Source organism: Silurus aristotelis (assembly GCF_946808225.1).
Source record: "Silurus aristotelis genome assembly, chromosome: 13".
Taxonomy (NCBI): domain Eukaryota; kingdom Metazoa; phylum Chordata; class Actinopteri; order Siluriformes; family Siluridae; genus Silurus; species Silurus aristotelis.
Window position 1 is genome coordinate 6,652,732 of NC_139586.1, and position 19,125 is coordinate 6,671,856.

Sequence of the window (19,125 nt, forward strand, 5' to 3'; positions counted from 1 at the left end):
GATAGCTCTAATTCAAATTAGGTTGTGCTGCTGGGGCCCTGATGTGAAACACTGTTGTGCTGCTATGGTTTCAATTCAAATGATGAAGTACTACTATGGCTCTAAATTACATTATGTTGTGCCACTATGACCTTGATGTAAAACACTATTTTGCTACTATAGCTGTAATGCTATATATGCAGTGCTGCCATGACTCTAATTCAAAATTATGTTGGCCAACTATGACTCTAATTAAAATTACGTTGTGCTGCTAGGGCCCTCATGTGAAACACTGTACTGCTACTATAGCTCTAATGCTCACTGTGATTCACATCAGGGCCCTAGCAGCACAACATGATTTGAATTAAAGCCATAGTAGCACAACATAGGTAGCATTAGAGCTATAGCAGCAGAACAATGTTGTGCTACTATAGCTCTAATGCTAATTGTGTTGTGCTCCCATGACTCTAATCCAAATGATCTTGGCCAACTATGGCCCTAAGTCAAATGATGCTCTGCTACTATGGCTCTAATTTAAATTTTGTTGTGCTGCTATGGCCCTAGTGGGAAACACTGTTCCGCTACTGTGGCCTAAGTTCAAATTATGCATTGCTGTGCTGTCCTGGTCCTTATGTGAAACACTGTACTACTACTATAGCTCTAAGGCTAACTGTGTTTCACATCAGGGCCCTAGCAGCACAACATGATTTGAATTAAAGCCATAGTAGCACAACATAGCATTAGAGCTATAGCAGCAGAACAATGTTGTGCTACTATGACTTTAATTCAAGCTATGTTGTGCTGCCAGGGCCTTGATGTGAAACACTGTGCTGCTACTATAGCTCTAATGCTAATTATGTTGTGCTGCTATGGCTATAATCCGATTTATGTTGGCCAACTATGGCTCTAAGTCAAATTATGCTCTGCTACTATGGCTCTAATTCAAATTATGTTGTGCTGCTAGGGCCCTGATGTGAAACACTGTGGTGCTACTATAGATCTAATGCTAATTATGCTGGGATACTATCTCTCCAATTTAAATTTTGTTGTGCTGCTATGGCCCTAATGGGAAACACCCTTCCGCTACTGAGGCCCAAATTCAAATTATGTTGTGCTGCTAGGGCCCTGGTGTTAAACACTGTGCTGCTACTGTAGCTCTAATGCTCCCTGTGTTTTACGTCATGGCCCTAGCAGCACAACATAGGTAGCATTAGAGCTATAGTAGCAGAACAATGTTGTGCTACTATGACTCTAAATCAAATTATTTTGGCCAAATATAACTCCAATTCAAATTACTGTTGTGCCACCATGGTCCAAATTTAAATTATGTTGTTATACAAAAGTGCACATGTATATTAGGTTGTGCTGCTAGGGCCCAAATGGGAAACACTGTTGTGCTGCTATGGTTCTAATTTAAATTATATTGTGCTGTTCTGCAACTATAGCTCTAATGCTAATTATGCAGTGCTGCTATGACTATAAATCACTATAATTCAAATTATGTTGGCCAACTATGACTCCAATTTAAATGATGCAGTGCTACTATGGCTCTTATTTAAATTATGTTCTGCTACAATAGCTCTAATGCTTAATATGCTGTGTTGCTACGGCCCAAATTCAAATTGTGCTCTACTACTGTACCTCTAATGCTATGTTTGTTTATTTACCTCGTTATACAAAAGGTCATAGTGAGCGGGCGGCGAGAATTGCTGCCCGCGCAAAAAAGACCGCTCTTTGTATGAAAAAATGGGTGGCTCTTAAAAGAGCCGTTGGTTTTTATCTTAAAGACGGCGTAACACGCTTTACTTTGAGCTGGTGTACTTGGTGACGGCCTTTGTGCCCTCGGACACGGCATGCTTTGCAAGTTCACCGGGAAGCAACAGGCGCACGGCTGTCTGGATTTCCCTAGAAGTGATGGTGGACCGCTTGTTGTAGTGAGCGAGACGAGAAGACTCACCGGCGATGCGCTCGAAAATGTCGTTTACGAAGGAATTCATGATGCCCATAGCCTTAGAAGAGATGCCGGTATCAGGGTGCACCTGCTTCAGGACCTTGTACACGTAGATAGCGTAGCTCTCCTTCCTTGACTTTCTGCGCTTCTTGCCACCTTTGCCGGCCGTCTTTGTGACAGCCTTCTTAGAGCCCTTCTTGGGCGCGGTCTTGGCTGGATCAGTAGGCATAATGCTGCTTCTCGAGGAAACTGCGAGAGAATGAAAAAGGGCCGCCTCGCCGCCTCTCTATTTACAGACCTGCATTGTAATTACGTACAAGGGAAAGGAGTCGTATTATTGGTCACAAATTCAAACCTCATCATACAAGGCTCCGCCCTCGTCCCATCCTCTCCCGTTCCCTCTACCCCGCCCCTGAGCTACGCTTTGTTCCCATGCCCGCCCTTTTGTGCGCGCACACGCACATATATATATATATATATATACACACACACACACACAAACAAATGTGAAGTATGTATATAAACTTTGAAACAAAACTGTAGTGCTGGTGCAAGGTTTTGCCTTATTAGAATATATCTACAATTATTTCAAATTCTATTAGTCACATACACTTGAAAAAAGTTATTTCATCCCCTTCTTCGCGCCACACACACACACACATTAAAAGAAACAATAGCTCGTTTTGTAATATTTGGGTGGCTCTTAAAAGAGCCGTTGTGTTGACGTTATTTGGTAGATAAGCGTTTAGCCGCCGAAGCCGTAAAGAGTGCGTCCCTGGCGTTTCAGGGCATACACCACATCCATAGCGGTGACGGTCTTTCTCTTCGCATGCTCGGTGTATGTGACTGCATCGCGGATGACGTTCTCCAAGAACACCTTCAGTACACCACGAGTCTCCTCGTAGATCAGACCGGATATACGTTTAACACCACCACGGCGAGCCAGACGGCGGATAGCCGGCTTAGTGATACCCTGGATGTTATCGCGCAGAACCTTACGGTGGCGCTTAGCGCCTCCTTTGCCGAGTCCTTTGCCACCCTTTCCTCTTCCAGACATGGTGCTGCTCTCACAAATTCAAGCTGCTCAATAAAGAAGCCCCGCGCAATGCCCGCCTATTTATTCTCTCTCCACAGGACCTACTTGAGAACAGGCGAGGGGGCGGACCTAAAACCAACGATCACACAAAAGAATGTCTTTAAAGCGAACCGCCACAGCCGTTAACATGCTAGAGTCTTGTACTTCCTTTTTGTCCACACAAACATAGTGATATATACATAGTAATAGTCATGTAGTGGAATAGATTTAATTTGGTTTTTGCTCACAGCATGGTACACTCAATGCAGTTCAACACACAAATATTTGCATTGAGGATTATAATCAGAACTGTTTTGACTCAGTTGCAATTTTTATTCCAGTAGAAGTATAAATCAAATTGCAGTTCTTGTTGCATTAAGTAGGCTTATATCATCATGAGGAATGCAAAATATTGAACACACTATGGTTTCAGTTAATTACACACTGTGCCACCACTGACCAGAAGGGTGTAAACCTGATGGGGGACAAAATATTGAGCTACTGTACATATGCAATTAAAAGATTTACACATATCCCAACTTATCTGGAAGCTGCAGTCAGAGCGCAGGGTCAGCCATAATACGGTGCCCCTGGAGCTGATAAGGCTAAGTGCCTTGCTCAAGGGCTCAACAGTGGCAGCTTGGCAGTGCTGGGGCTTGAACCCCTGAACTTATGATCGGTAACCCAGAGCCTTAACCACTGGACCACCACTGCCCTGCTGCCACCTACTACCAGTAGTAGTAGTGGTAGTGTTAATCTTGTAATATAATTTTCAACACACAAGAAATATAGCATGACTATTGTAGGAATGGCCCATGATTATTATTAATATTAACAAGCATTATTCTCATTTCTATTAATGTGGTACTATTTGCAATAGCAGTAGTAGCAATAGTAGTAGTCGTATTAGTAGTAGTAGTACAGTAAAACCCCGTTGTACGAGCATAATTCGTTCTTGAAAATTGCTCGTATGTCCATTTGCTCATACATTCGAACTGATTTTCCCCATAGGAATGAATGAAAAATGGTTTAATCCGTTCCGAGACCTCATTCGATCGCTTATTTCTGCACCTAAAAAGTATTTGTAGCCTATTTTAACAAACAAATACACCGCAAATTACCGTAATGTAAAAATAATTTAACACTTACCCATGTGGTAGTGGTTGATTGCGAGTGTGAGACGCGCACAACGCTCGTAAACTTTATGGTTTCCATGGTAATTCTATTTACTTTCGTTTTCACAGCACCACCACTGATTTTCTTGGGACATTTTTCAAGATTTCTAGTGAAATCAAAATATAAAACAAAAAAAAGTTAAGTTTTTGCTGCACTGAACAACGAGAGCGACCGAGTGATGCGTCATCAACTAAGTGACTGATGCTTCCCTCCGCCGAAAACGGAGAACCGGCAGCGTAGGTTTGCTCGTATCTCCGTTTGCTCGTACTATAGGTTGCTCGTACAACGGGGTTTTACTGTAGTAGTAGTAGTAGTAGTCGTCAGGTATCCATACATCTGTCACATAGTTCAGGAGATTATGCTAATATTTGCATCAAGCATCAGAATGAGTGAGCATTGTGTGTACCTACATGGGCTGTAGAACATTGAGTAAATATATGCATATTATTTTTTACAATTCAATAGGAGGAAGTTTCAGAGACAGATGATGCTTAAGGTACACATTCACTTTTACAGCACAAATATTTTGATGGCACCTTAAAAAAGGGAGAAACGTTCCTTTATTGAGAAAAGATATATACAGATGCAAATATGAGTGCAGGAACAGGAACTCACAAATCATTCGTGAACATCATTCCACCACAGCAGGAGCTGACAAGCTGAACAAACCCAGTGCTCAAACTGCACTAGTGTCCAGAAGTATTTGGTGTGTGCATCTTTTACCTATGCTGTAATAATAATAAATATACAGTAAGGTCTCTATGTATTTGGACAGTGTCACACTGACTTGTACAAACTGTCAATCAAACTATTATTCTAGAACTTATTGCATCACGACACATTTTATTGGTAACTGCTCCACTTTCACAAAGAGTGTGTATGCTCACTGAGCGCTCACCTGAATAGGAAATGCAGTGTATGCTATATATATCTCTGTTTATATTTCCTAATAACGTACCATGTAGTGTAGACAGGCATCATTGAGAAAGTGAACAATTCCTTTGACTTGACTTGACTTGACTTCGGCAATCAACAAAAGGTAGAGAGAAATGTGCACTTTCTAGATTTGGTCACACAATAGCAGTCAAGACCGATGCAGAACTACACACCATGCTGCCTTAAGCAATCATTATTATTATTTATGGTATTCATCAAACCCTATTCTTAACTCATTCCTCAACTTACTAAGAATAATTTGTATGATCATGGTTAGTAGTAGTAGTCAAGAAGAGTCAAGAAGCTTTTATTGTCATTTCAACCATATATAGCTGATGCAGTACACAGTGAAATGAAACAACGTTCCTCCTGAACCCAGGTGCTACATAAAACAACATAAAACAAACAGTACAGAACAGAAAGACACAGGGCCGAGAACTAAGATCCTCGCCACATAAAGTGCATGTGTGCAGCTGGTGCAAACAGTGCAAAAGACAACACAAGACAGTGCAAGACAACACAGGACAGTGCAGGACAATACACAATAAACAAAATATAAAAATAGAAATAGCTCCGCCAGTAAAACCTGTCATAACAGAATAAGGTGCAGTGTAAACAGAAAGATGTAAACAGAATTTGCGCAATTCAGCAGTAGCAGCAATCAAAAATAAAGTAAACAGTAACCAAAGGATTTGGACAGAATATTGTGCAAAATAACAAGTCCCGGAATCAGCAACAGACGGCATGTAAACATTTTGCGATAGTGAAAAAGTGTGATTGGTATTGAAACCTGGGTGAACGAAGTGTATGATGGGTGTTGAGTCCGGTTTGTGCGGATCACTCACACAGTTGTGTGTAAGTGTGTGTGTGTGTGTGTGTGTGTGTGTGTGTGTGTGTGTGTGTGTGTGTGTGTGTGTGTGTGAGAGAGAGTTCAGTTCAGTTCTTTGTTGAGGAGCCTGATGGCTTGCGGGAAAAAACTGTTGCACAGTCTGGATGTGGTGGCCCGAATGCTTCGGAACCGTAGTAGTAGTAGTAGTAGTAGTAGTAGTAGTAGTAGTAGTAGTAGTAGTAGTAGTAGATGTAGTAGAAGAATTAGGTTTGAGATGAGATCAGAACAAACAAACAAACAACATACACGAATAAAACATTTTTAAAAAATAGACCAAAAACAATTCATACTAGTGTATACAGGGTATACAGGAATATTCCTAATAAAGGCAGAGGTCAGTGGACTTTGTAGAGCTTGACTGCCATCGTGTGGCAATGTTTACACATTGCAGAAAAATGTAGATTAAAGGAATTGATGCTCACATCATTTTGTGTGATTATTGTGTATGGAACAGCCATTTCGCATTAATAGTTTTAGATGAGATCAGAACAAACAAAGAAGCAAACAACATACATGAATAAAACCTTAAAAAAAAATAGACCAAAAACACTTCATACTAGTGTTTAATGGTATACAGGGTTTCTTTCTAATGTGAACTGTGAGTCTCTTTTTGTCTCGCTTCGTGTTTATCTAATAGGCCAGTAGAACACGTCATATATATTAAATTGCACTAGTGCCCATAACTATTTTGACAGTCACAAGTTCCTAGATCATTCAAATATTTGTGTGCGTGCGTGTGTTTGTTTGTTTTTAGTTGTTGCTCTTCCTAAATCTCTTCTTTTGTCCAATACTGCACAATATCATGGAAAGTGTCAGTATATTTGGACTGTGTAACTAAGTCAATAATGTCACATTAGATTAACATATCTCTCTCTCTCTCTCTCTCTCTCTCTCTCTCTCTCTCTCTTTTTCTCTCTTTCTGGACCAATAGCAATTGCCTACCTCTTTCCAATCTGGATGCTATTCCCACAGTGATCTATCAGCCCTGACTCACCTGGACAACCCCAGACACTCATCAGTTTGCTGATGACACCACGAATGGTAGGCCTGATCAGAGCTATTTTGTATTTTATTGCTTGTCCTGTACTGTCTTGTGTTGTCTTGCACTGTCTTGTGTTGTCTTTGCACTGATTGCACCAGGTTGCACACATGCACTTTATGTGACAAGGACACTTACCAGTCCTTCGCCCTGTGTGTTTTGTTTCTGGAATTGTTGTTTAATGTAGCATCAGGGTCCTGGAGAAATGTTCATTTTACTGTGTACTGCGTCAGCTATATATGGTTGAAATGACAATAAAAGCTTCTTGACTCATCAGAAAGACTCAACAACGCCTGTGTTTGCTGAGGACACCTTAAAAGTCCTGTCTGTGCTTCAGGATACTGGAGAACTTCTACAGCTGTACCATTTCTGTTGGTACAGCAACTGCATTGCTTCAGGCCCCTAAAAATGAAATGAAAAATGAAAATCTCCCAATGAATCATTGGCACTCAGCTCCCCATCTTGGAGGACATTCACAAGAAACACTGTCTGGAAAGGGCACAGCAGTTGTCTGTGCAGAGCTCACAAGATCATCAAGGACACTTCACATCCCAGTCACAAACTGTTTAACCTCCTTCCGTCAAGATCGAGATACAGAAACATATGCACCAGAACCAGCAGGATCAGGGACAGCTTTATTTCCATCCACCATCACCACACTGAACTCTACACTACACCGTTAGATCACTGTATATGTAAATGTTACATATTGTATTTTGTATACTCCGCATTCTCTACACAGTGTTTTACTTACAGTACATCTGCACTACTATTTTATTTATGTGTATCTATATATACCTTACTGTACATCCTGTCACATTCATGTATATACAGATATCTATTTCTATCTATCTAACGCACCTCTGAGCAGATGCTAAATGCATTCTCTTAGCTCTGTACATGTATCTTGCACAATGACAACAATAAATCTAATCTAATATATAATATAAAATTACACTAGTGTCCATGAGTATTTGGAGAGGGCCACTATTTATATATTTGTGTGTGTAGTCAGGTTTGGACGTGCTGTATATGCACAGGGACACGACAATGAAAGAAAACATACATATAGTGCTTTGGATTCACGTTATATCAAATTGATCCTAACGCATAAAAAAACATGTTTAAATGTTCATACTAAAGTTATCTGTGAGAGAATTCATACTATGATGAATGCAATTTATTGGTTCGTTTGCCTCCATTAGAATACAAACGAGGACACGAGAATGGGAAGTGACACTTTGGCCACAAGATGGCAGTCATGTTCCGTGCAGAACAGCAAGCGACCAGCTTTTTGTATTTTTTATTACTACTGTCGCCAAGTACTAAAATAATCTATAATAAACACAAAATGCTCAGCGACACAGCCACAAAATCAGACGTGTTTCCTGAAGCGCTCCATTCTTCTAAACTAGACACTATATAATCATCATTTGTTTAAAACAACCATGGTATAGACTTGCTCGTTTTACTGAGACAATGCGGTGGCTCTTAAAAGAGCCTTTGTGTGTATTGGACAGAGTTATTGTTTAAGCGCGCTCTCCGCGAATACGGCGGGCCAGCTGAATGTCCTTGGGCATGATGGTCACTCTCTTGGCGTGGATGGCGCACAGATTGGTGTCCTCGAACAGGCCGACCAAGTATGCCTCGCTCGCCTCCTGCAAAGCCATCACGGCGGAGCTCTGGAAACGCAAGTCAGTCTTGAAGTCTTGAGCAATTTCTCTCACCAGGCGCTGGAAGGGCAGCTTGCGGATGAGCAGCTCAGTAGACTTCTGATAGCGACGGATCTCTCTTAAAGCCACGGTGCCGGGACGGTAACGGTGAGGCTTCTTCACACCGCCGGTAGCCGGAGCGCTCTTGCGAGCAGCCTTGGTGGCGAGCTGCTTCCTGGGCGCCTTGCCACCAGTGGATTTACGGGCAGTCTGCTTAGTTCTTGCCATAGCGTTGCGCTCTGCACTTCACGGACAAAATAACAGAATAAAAAGCGCTAGCAAACGTTGGCTTTTTAAGCCTGAACGACGCCTTGCGTTCATTGGGCGTCTCGAAACCTCTCGTCTTGCATTGGATCGATCGCTCTACGTCACTCGACGACCATTGGCTTAGACCAAGTCAGCGCCACAGTCCGACCACTCTACCCTCCCTCGGCTCTCTTGCACAGCTGTTTTCCTGTTCTATAGTTACACCATAACGGCCGTCGCAATTTAGCTTCACTTTTCAGACCTTGTTTAACCAGCATACTTCCCTATTATATTTATGCTTCTAAGATTATTAGACTATTCCAATGGGCCCTATTAAATGTGATTCTCTTGGGTGCAACGTTGTAGAATGAATACAATTATATACACAAAGCATACACAAAGTAACAAACTTGCACTTTTTGAGTCAAAGTGGGTGGCTCTTAAAAGAGCCTTTGGGTACTGACAAACACAGCATTGGACGACTTTACTTGGTCTTGACAGCCTTCTCAGTCTTCTTAGGCAGAAGTACAGCCTGAATATTAGGCAGCACACCACCCTGAGCGATGGTCACTCCGCCGAGCAGTTTGTTCAGCTCCTCGTCGTTACGCACGGCGAGTTGCAAGTGTCGGGGAATGATACGAGTCTTCTTGTTATCACGGGCAGCGTTGCCAGCCAACTCCAGAATCTCAGCGGTCAGATACTCCAGCACAGCCGCCAGGTAAACGGGAGCGCCAGCACCGACGCGCTCAGCGTAGTTGCCTTTACGCAGAAGCCTGTGCACACGGCCTACAGGAAACTGCAGTCCTGCCCTCGATGAGCGAGTCTTGGCCTTGGCCCTAGCTTTGCCGCCAGTTTTGCCTCTTCCACTCATTTTGCTGCAAATTAGATTTGTTCAAGGAACAAGTAGATAATAGTGAATGCTTCGCGCTGAAAACTCAGTGATATAGGCAACACAGCCACTCTCTTATTGGCTTAGAACACCATGTGATCAACATCCAATCACAAATGGTGAAATTCATTCAGCCTCAGCCTACCATGCACCCCTTTACACACACACACACCTCCCCTAGTCTCTCTGTGTGTGACTGAGGAGTAAACGCGCGCTCATGGAAGAAACAGGTCTCAGAAAACAACATTCATGTGACATGTGTACAACGATACATAAATCATGTAATCATAAGCATCCCTATACCTGTGTCTGTCGTGGTTTTGAAACTCTACATAGTTTGTGTATTTAAACATCATAAATCCCTATCTTGTATTCGCTTTCAGTTTCATCATGGGAGGATCCAAAATGTTGCTCTTTGGGGGAAAATATAGGTGGCTCTTAAAAGAGCCGTTTAGTAAAGGAAGACATGAAATAAACAAACAAACATGTTTACTTCTTCTTGGGCGCTGTCTTTTTCGCCTTTGCAGCCTTGGGCTTCGCCGCTTTGGGCTTCACGGCCTTTGCTTTCTTGGGGCTCTTGGCTGCTTTTTTAGGAGTCGCCGGCTTTTTCGCTTTCTTCGGGCTCTTGGTGGCTTTTTTAGCAGCCGCTGCAGGCTTCTTTGCCTTCTTCGGGGACTTCTTGGCGGCGGCAACAGGTTTCTTGGCCGCCACCTTCTTGGGCTTCTTCGCCGCAGCGGGTTTCTTCGCCTTAACAGCGACGGGCTTCTTCGCCTTAGTCGCGGTCTTCTTTGTGGGCTTCTTGGCTTCGGTCTGCTTCTTGTTTAGCTTGAAAGAGCCAGACGCGCCGGTCCCTTTGGTCTGTAGAAGAGTTCCTTTCAGCACGAGACCCTTGACAGCGAGCTTGACGCGGGAGTTGTTCTTCTCCACGTCGTATCCGCCGGCGGTCAAGGCTTTCTTCAGGGCGGCGAGCGACACACCGCTTCTCTCCTTGGACGAGGAAACCGCTTTGACGATGAGCTCGCCGACGCTGGGCCCGGCTTTCTTGGCCCTCGACGCTGCTTTCTTTTTCGGCGCTTTAGCCGGCGCGGCAGCGGGCGCGGGAGCAACTTCTGCCATCTCTCTAGTATCTCAGTGCGAGTCAGACTCTGTATACGCTGTGTAACACACAGAAACCTCCCGCCCCTCTGCTGGTAGGCCGGTCTTAAAACCGAGCATGAGAACGTTGTAGACTCAACCGGGCCGCCGCCGAATGAGTGTGCCTCCGCGACACGCTCGCGAGTGTGTTTTCTCGCAGCGTTTCTCGTCGTAAATAAGACGCCGAAGACAAGATCCCGCGCTATTATGCAAACATTTCGCGCGTACGGGCTTGCACGTGTTTCCCGAGGCCCGTCATAGCCGAATAGAGAGCAGTGGTCTCTCGCGTTTTGCACGGAAGTGCACCGCGCGCCTGGAGCTCGAGCCGGCGCTCGGCGCATTTGTGCAGAGTGCAGTGTAAAAAGTGGTGCGTAACAGCCATGTCGGTGGAACAGCGTGTGTTTCACGTGAACGGTGAGCCTTGTCAATGTGTCTGACGCATTAGCAGTGTGTGAGTGCTGTGCGTAGTATTGGGAACGCAGGCTCTTGTGGGCTGTGTGAAGCACATGTGTTAGTGTATGGAGCAGGTGTGCGAGCTCCCCGTGTGCCTCCCGCAGCCGGACTCTATGTCTATGTCATCGTCTGGTCTTCGCCACTCGGCCTGGCGCTCCTCGTGCACGGTCCAGTCCTCTAGAAGTCCCAGGCCGACAGGTGTGCCTCGTTGCCCTCTTAACCCTAATTCCAATCAGGTCAGGCTGCACTAACCCTAATTCGAACAGTGCTAACACTAACCCTAATTCCATGTCACTCAGGCTGCGCTAAACCAAATTCGAACAGTGGTAACCCTAACCCTAATTCCATGTCTTTCAGGCTGCACTAACCCTAATTCGAACAGTGGTAACTCTAACCCTAACCCTAATACCATGTCATTTAGGCTGCGCTAACCCTAACTCGAACAGTGTTAACCCTACCCCTAATCCCGTTCCATTCAGGCTGCTTTAACCCTAATTCGAACAGTGGCAACCCTAACCCTAATTCCATGTCACTCAGGCTGCTTTAACCCTAAATTGAACAGTGGTAACCCTAACCCGAACTCAGTTCCATTCAGGCTGCTTTAACCCTAATTCGAACAGTGGTAACCTTAACCCTAACTCTAATTCCATTCCAATCAGGCTGCTTTAACCCCAATTCAAACAGTGGTGGGCCGCTCTAACCCTCATTTGAACAGTGGTAACGCTAACCCTAACGTTGAATACCTTTGTGCTGCACTAAGCCAAATTCAAATTAAGTTTTGCTGCTATGGCCTTAATGTGAAACACTGTTATGCTACTATAGCGCTAATGTGAAATATGTTGTGCTGCCATCGCGCTCATTCAAATATATGTAGTGCTGTTATGGCCCTGATGTGAAACACTGTTCTACTACTACAGCGCTAAAGCTAACTATGTAGTCTTACTATGACTCTAATTTAAAAGATGTTGTGCTACTATGGCTGTAATATAAATGATGTTGTGCAGCCACGGCCCAAATTCAAATTATGTTGTTTTACTATAGCTCTAATTCAGATTTTGTTGTGCTACTATGCCTCTGAATGGAATTATGCTGTGCTGCTATGGCTCTGATGTGAAACAATGTTCTGCAACTATAGCTCTAATGCTAATTGCGCTACTATTATTCTAATTCAAATTATGTTGGCCAACTATGGCCCTGGTCAAATTATGCCGTGCTACAATGGCTCTAATTCAAATTAGGTTGTGCTGCTAGGGCCCTGATGTGAAACACTGTTGTGCTGCTATGGTTTTATTTCAAATGATGAAGTACTACTATGGCTCTAAATTAAATTATGTTGTGCCACTATGGCCTTGATGTGAAACACTCGACTGCTACTATAGCTCTAATGCTAACTGTGTTTCACATCAGGGCCCTAGCAGCACAACATAATTTGAATTAAAGTCATAGTAGCATAACATTGTTCTGCTACTATAGCTCAAATGCTACCTATTTTATGCTACTATGACTAATTCAAATTATGTTGTGCTGCTATGACGATAATCCGATTTATGTTGGCCAACTATGGCTCTAATTCAAATGATGCTCTGCTACTATGGCTCTAATTCAAATTATGTTGTGCTGCTAGGGCCCTGATGTGAAACACTGTGGTGCTACTATAGATCTAATGCTAATTATGCTGGAAGACTATCTCTCCAATTTAAATTTAGTTGTGCTGCTATGGCCCTAGTGAGAAACACTGTTCCGCTACTGTGGCCCAAATTCAAATTATGCTGTGCTGTCCTGGCCCTGATGTAAAACACTGTTGTGCTACCACAGCTTTAATGCTAATTATGCAATGCTGCTCCAACTCTAATTTAAATTATGGTGTGCTGCTAGGGTCCTCATGTGAAACACTGTAGTGCTACTATAGCTCTAATGCTAACTATGTTTCACATCAGGGCCCTAGCAGCACAACATAACTTGAGTTAGAGTCATAGTAGCACAACATTGTTCTGCTACTATAGCTCTAATGCTAATTATGTAGTGCTGCTATGACTAAAATTCAAATTATGTTGGCCAACTATGACTCCAATTTAAATGATGTGGTGCTACTATGGCTCTAATTCAAATTATGGTGTGCTGATTATGGCCCTGATGTGAAACACTGTGCTGCTGCTGCTATGGTTTCACTTCAAATGATGAAGTACTGCTATGGCTCTAAATTCAATTATGTTGTGCTACTATGGCCTTGATGTGAAACACTGTTGTGCTACCGTAGCATTAATGCTAATTATGTAATGCCAATATGACTCCAATACAAATCATGTGGGCCAACTATGGCTCTGATTCAAATCATGTTGTGCTGCTAGGGCCCTCATGTGAAACACTGTACTGCTACTATAGCTCTAATGCTAACTGTGATTCACATCAGGGCCCCAGCAGCCCAACACGATTCGAATTAGAGCCATAGTAGCACAACATAGGTAGCATTAGAGCTATAGTAGCAGAACAATGTTGTGCTACTATGACTTAATTCAAAATAGCTTGTGCTGCCAGGGCCCTGATGTGAAACACTGTGCTGCTATAATAGCTCTAATGCTAATTATGTTGCGGTGCTATGACTATAATCCGATTTATGTTGGCCAACTATGGCTCTAAGTCGAATGATGCTCTGCTACTATGACTCTAATTCAAATTATGTTGTGCTGCTAGGGGCCTGATGTGAAACACAGTTAGCATTACAGCTATAGTAGCGGAACAGTATTTCACATCAGGGCCCTAGCAGCACAACCTAATTTGAATTAGAGCCTTAGTAGCACAACATTGCTCTGCTACGATAGCTCTAATGCTAATTATGTTGTGCTACTATGGCTCTAATTCAAATAAGGTTGTGCTGCTAGGGCCCTGATGTGAAACACTGTTGTGCTGCTATGGTTTCAATTCAAATGATGAAGTACTACTATGGCTCTAAATTACATTATGTTGTGCCACTATGACCTTGATGTGAAACACTGTTTTGCTACTATAGCTGTAATGCTATATATGCAGTGCTGCCATTACTCTAATCCAAATGATCTTGGCCAACTATGGCCCTAAGTCAAATGATGCTCTGCTACTATGGCTCTAATTCAAATTATGTTGTGCTGCTAGGGCCCTCATGTTTAACACTGTACTGCTACTATAGCTCTAATGCTCACTGTGATTCACCTCAGGGCCCTAGCAGCACAACATGATTTGAATTAGAGCCATAGTAGCACAACATAGGTAGCATTAGAGCTATAGCAGCAGAACAATGTTGTGCTACTATGACTTTAATTCAAATTATGTTGTGCTATGTTGTGCTGCCAGGGCCTTGATGTGAAACACTGTGCTGCTACTATAGCTCTAATGCTCTCTTGTGTTGTGCTCCCATGACTCTAATCCAAATGATCTTGGCCAACTATGGCCCTAAGTCAAATGATGCTCTGCTACTATGGCTCTAATTCAAATTATGTTGTGCTGCTAGGGCCCTGATGTAAAACACTGTGGTGCTACTATAGATCTAATGCTAATTATGCTGAGATACTATCTCTCCAATTTAAATTTTGTTGTGCTGCTATGGCCCTAGTGGGAAACACTGTTCCGCTACCGTGGCCTAAATTCAAATTATGCTATGCTGTGCTGTCCTGGTCCTTATGTGAAACACTGTACTACTACTATAGCTCTAAGGCTAACTGTGTTTCACATCAGGGCCCTAGCAGCACAACATGATTCGAATTAAAGCCATAGTAGCACAACATAGGTAGCATTAGAGCTATAGTAGCAGAACAATGTTGTGCTACTATGACTTAATTTAAATTAGGTTGTGCTGCCAGGGCCCTGATGTGAAACACTGTGCTGCTACTATAGCTCTAATGCTAATTATGTTGTGCTGCTAGGGCCCTGATGTGAAACGCTGTGCTGCTACTGTAGCTCTAATGCTCCCGGTGTTTTACGTCAGGGCCCTAGCAGCACAACATAATTCGAATCAGAGCCATAGTAGCACAACATAGGTAGCATTAGAGCTATAGTAGCAGAACAATGTTGTGCTACTATGACTCTAAATCAAATTATTTTGGCCAAATATAACTCCAATTCAAATGATGTGCTACTATGGCTCTAATTCAAATTACTGTTGTGCCACCATGGTCCAAATTTAAATTATGTTATACAAAAGTGCACATGTATATTAGGTTGTGCTGCTATGGTTCTAATTTAAATTATATTGTGCTGTTCTGCAACTATAGCTCTAATGCTAATTATGCAGTGCTGCTATGACTATGATTCAAATTATGTTGGCCAACTATGACTCCAATTTAAATGATGCAGTGCTACTATGGCTCTTATTTAAATTATGTTGTGCCACTATGGCCTTGATGTGAAACACTCGACTGCTACTATAGCTCTAATGCTAACTGTGTTTCACATAAGGGCCCTAGCAGCACAACATAATTATAATTAAAGTCATAGTAGCATAACATTGTTCTGCTACTATAGCTCAAATGCTACCTATTTTATGCTACTATGACTAATTCAAATTATGTTGTGCTGCTATGACGATAATCCGATTTATGTTGGCCAACTATGGCTCCAATTCAAATGATGCTCTGCTACTATGGCTCTAATTCAAATTATGTTGTGCTGCTAGGGCCCTGATGTGAAACACTGTGGTGCTACTATAGATCTAATGCTAATTATGCTGGAATACTATCTCTCCAATTTAAATTTAGTTGTGCTGCTATGGCCCTAGTGAGAAACACTGTTCTGCTACTGTGGCCCAAATTCTAATTATGCTGTGCTGTCCTGGCCCTGATGTAAAACACTGTTGTGCTACCATAGCTTTAATGCTAATTATGCAATGCTGCTCTAACTCTAATTTAAATTGTTGTTCGACTCCAATTTAAATGATGTGGTGCTACTATGGCTTTTAATTCAAATTATGGTGTGCTGATTATGGCCCTGATGTGAAACACTGTGCTGCTGCTGCTATGGTTTCACTTCAAATGATGAAGTACTGCTATGGCTCTAAATTCAATTATGTTGTGCTACTATGGCCTTGATGTGAAACACTGTTGTGCTACCGTAGCATTAATGCTAATTATGTAATGCCAATATGACTCCAATACAAATCATGTGGGCCAACTATGGCTCTGATTCGAATCATGTTGTTCTGCTAGGGCCCTCATGTGAAACACTGTACTGCTACTAAAACTCTAATGCTAACTGTGATTCACATCAGGGCCCTAGCAGCACAACATGATTCGAATCAGAGCCATAGTAGCACAACATAGGTAGCATTAGAGCTATAGTAGCAGAACAATGTTGTGCTACTATGACTTTAATTCAAATTATGTTGTGCTATGTTGTGCTGCCAGGGCCCTGATGTGAAACACTGTGCTGCTACTATAGCTCTAATGCTAATTATGTTGTGCTCCTATGACTTTAATCCAAATGATGCTCTGCTACTATGGATCTAATTCAAATTACGTTGTGCTGCTAGGGCCTGATGTGAAACACTGTTCTGCTACAATAGATCTAATGCTAATAATGTTGGGCAACCATCTCTCCAATTCAAATAATGCTGTGCTGTCCTGGCCCTGATGGAAAACACTGTTGTGCTACCGTAGCATTAATGCTAATTATGTAATGCCAATATGACTCCAATACAAATCATGTGGGCCAACTATGACTCTAATTCAAATTATGGTGTGCTGCTAGGGCCCTCATGTGAAACACTGTACTGCTACTATAGCTCTAATGCTAACTGTGTTTCACATCAGGGCCCCAGCAGCCCAACACGATTCGAATTAGAGCCATAGTAGCACAACATAGGTAGCATTAGAGCTATAGTAGCAGAACAATGTTGTGCTACTATGACTTAATTCAAAATAGCTGGTGCTGCCAGGGCCCTGATGTGAAACACTGTGCTGCTATAATAGCTCTAATGCTAATTATGTTGCGGTGCTATGACTATAATCCGATTTATGTTGGCCAACTATGGCTCTAAGTCGAATGATGCTCTGCTACTATGACTCTAATTCAAATTATGTTGTGCTGCTAGGGGCCTGATGTGAAACACAGTTAGCATTACAGCTATAGTAGCGGAACAGTATTTCACATCAGGGCCCTAGCAGCACAACCTAATTTGAATTAGAGCCTTAGTAGCACAACATTGCTCTGCTACGATAGCTCTAATGCTAATTATGTTGTGCTACTATGGCTCTAATTCAAATAAGGTTGTGCTGCTAGGGCCCTGATGTGAAACACTGTTGTGCTGCTATGGTTTCAATTCAAATGGTGAAGTACTACTATGGCTCTAAATTACATTATGTAATGTAATTTCCACTATGACCTTGATGTGAAACACTGTTTTGCTACTATAGCTGTAATGCTATATATGCAGTGCTGCCATGACTCTAATTTAAATTATGTTGGCCAACTATGACTCTAATTAAAATTACGTTGTGCTGCTAGGGCCCTCATGTTTAACACTGTACTGCTACTATAGCTCTAATGCTCACTGTGATTCACCTCAGGGCCCTAGCAGCACAACATGATTTGAATTAGAGCCATAGTAGAACAACATAGGTAGCATTAGAGCTATAGCAGCAGAACAATGTTGTGCTACTATGACTTTAATTCAAATTATGTTGTGCTATGTTGTGCTGCCAGGGCCTTGATGTGAAACACTGTGCTGCTACTATAGCTCTAATGCTAATTGTGTTGTGCTCCCATGACTCTAATCCAAATGATCTTGGCCAACTATGGCCCTAAGTCAAATGATGCTCTGCTACTATGGCTCTAATTCAAATTATGTTGTGCTGCTAGGGCCCTGATGTAAAACACTGTGGTGCTACTATAGATCTAATGCTAATTATGCTAAGATACTATCTCTCCAATTTAAATTTTGTTGTGCTGCTGTGGCCCTAGTGGGAAACACTGTTCCGCTACTGTGGCCTAAATTCAAATTATGCTATGCTGTGCTGTCCTGGTCCTTATGTGAAACACTGTACTACTACTATAGCTCTAATGCTAACTGTGTTTCACATTAGGGCCCTAGCAGACCAACACGATTCGAATTAGAGCCATAGTAGCACAACATAGGTAGCATTAGAGCTATAGTAGCAGAACAATGTTGTGCTACTATGACTTAATTCAAAATAGCTGGTGCTGCCAGGGCCCTGATGTGAAACACTGTGCTGCTATAATAGCTCTAATGCTAATTATGTTGCGGTGCTATGACTATAATCCGATTTATGTTGGCCAACTATGGCTCTAAGTCGAATGATGCTCTGCTACTATGACTCTAATTCAAATTATGTTGTGCTGCTAGGGGCCTGATGTGAAACACAGTTAGCATTACAGCTATAGTAGCGGAACAGTATTTCACATCAGGGCCCTAGCAGCACAACCTAATTTGAATTAGAGCCTTAGTAGCACAACATTGCTCTGCTACGATAGCTCTAATGCTAATTATGTTGTGCTACTATGGCTCTAATTCAAATAAGGTTGTGCTGCTAGGGCCCTGATGTGAAACACTGTTGTGCTGCTATGGTTTCAATTCAAATGATGAAGTACTACTATGGCTCTAAATTACATTATGTAATGTAATTTCCACTATGACCTTGATGTGAAACACTGTTTTGCTA

The 19,125-nt window shown here is 42.5% G+C and overlaps 3 protein-coding genes and 2 pseudogenes across 5 annotated transcripts; all 5 read right to left on the reverse strand.

Annotated features, from left to right (window-relative positions):
* Nucleotides 1-1,781: 1,781 nt before the first annotated feature.
* On the reverse strand, nt 1,782-2,159 carry LOC310735230 (histone H2B pseudogene; annotated as a pseudogene). The gene has a single exon. The product of its transcript is annotated as a histone H2B pseudogene (transcript).
* A 516-nt stretch (nt 2,160-2,675) lies between these two features.
* LOC310735232 (histone H4) lies at nt 2,676-2,987 on the reverse strand (the record flags this gene model as incomplete). The annotated part of the gene is made up of 1 exon (XM_083557830.1): nt 2,676-2,987. One exon carries the CDS (start codon nt 2,985-2,987, stop codon nt 2,676-2,678), a length of 312 nt encoding a protein of 103 aa, XP_083413956.1.
* Nucleotides 2,988-8,528: 5,541 nt separating this feature from the next.
* Nucleotides 8,529-9,002, reverse strand: LOC310735756 (histone H3.2). Its single transcript, XM_083558817.1, has one exon. The coding sequence runs from the start codon at nt 8,983-8,985 to the stop codon at nt 8,575-8,577; it is 411 nt and encodes a 136-aa protein (XP_083414943.1). The 5' UTR covers nt 8,986-9,002; the 3' UTR covers nt 8,529-8,574.
* A 433-nt stretch (nt 9,003-9,435) lies between these two features.
* LOC310735206 (histone H2A) lies at nt 9,436-9,874 on the reverse strand (the record flags this gene model as incomplete). Its single annotated transcript, XM_083557810.1, has 1 exon — nt 9,436-9,874. One exon carries the CDS (start codon nt 9,872-9,874, stop codon nt 9,488-9,490), a length of 387 nt encoding a protein of 128 aa, XP_083413936.1. The 3' UTR covers nt 9,436-9,487.
* Nucleotides 9,875-10,381: 507 nt separating this feature from the next.
* On the reverse strand, nt 10,382-11,008 carry LOC310735519 (histone H1 pseudogene; annotated as a pseudogene). The gene has a single exon. The product of its transcript is annotated as a histone H1 pseudogene (transcript).
* Nucleotides 11,009-19,125: the final 8,117 nt, after the last annotated feature.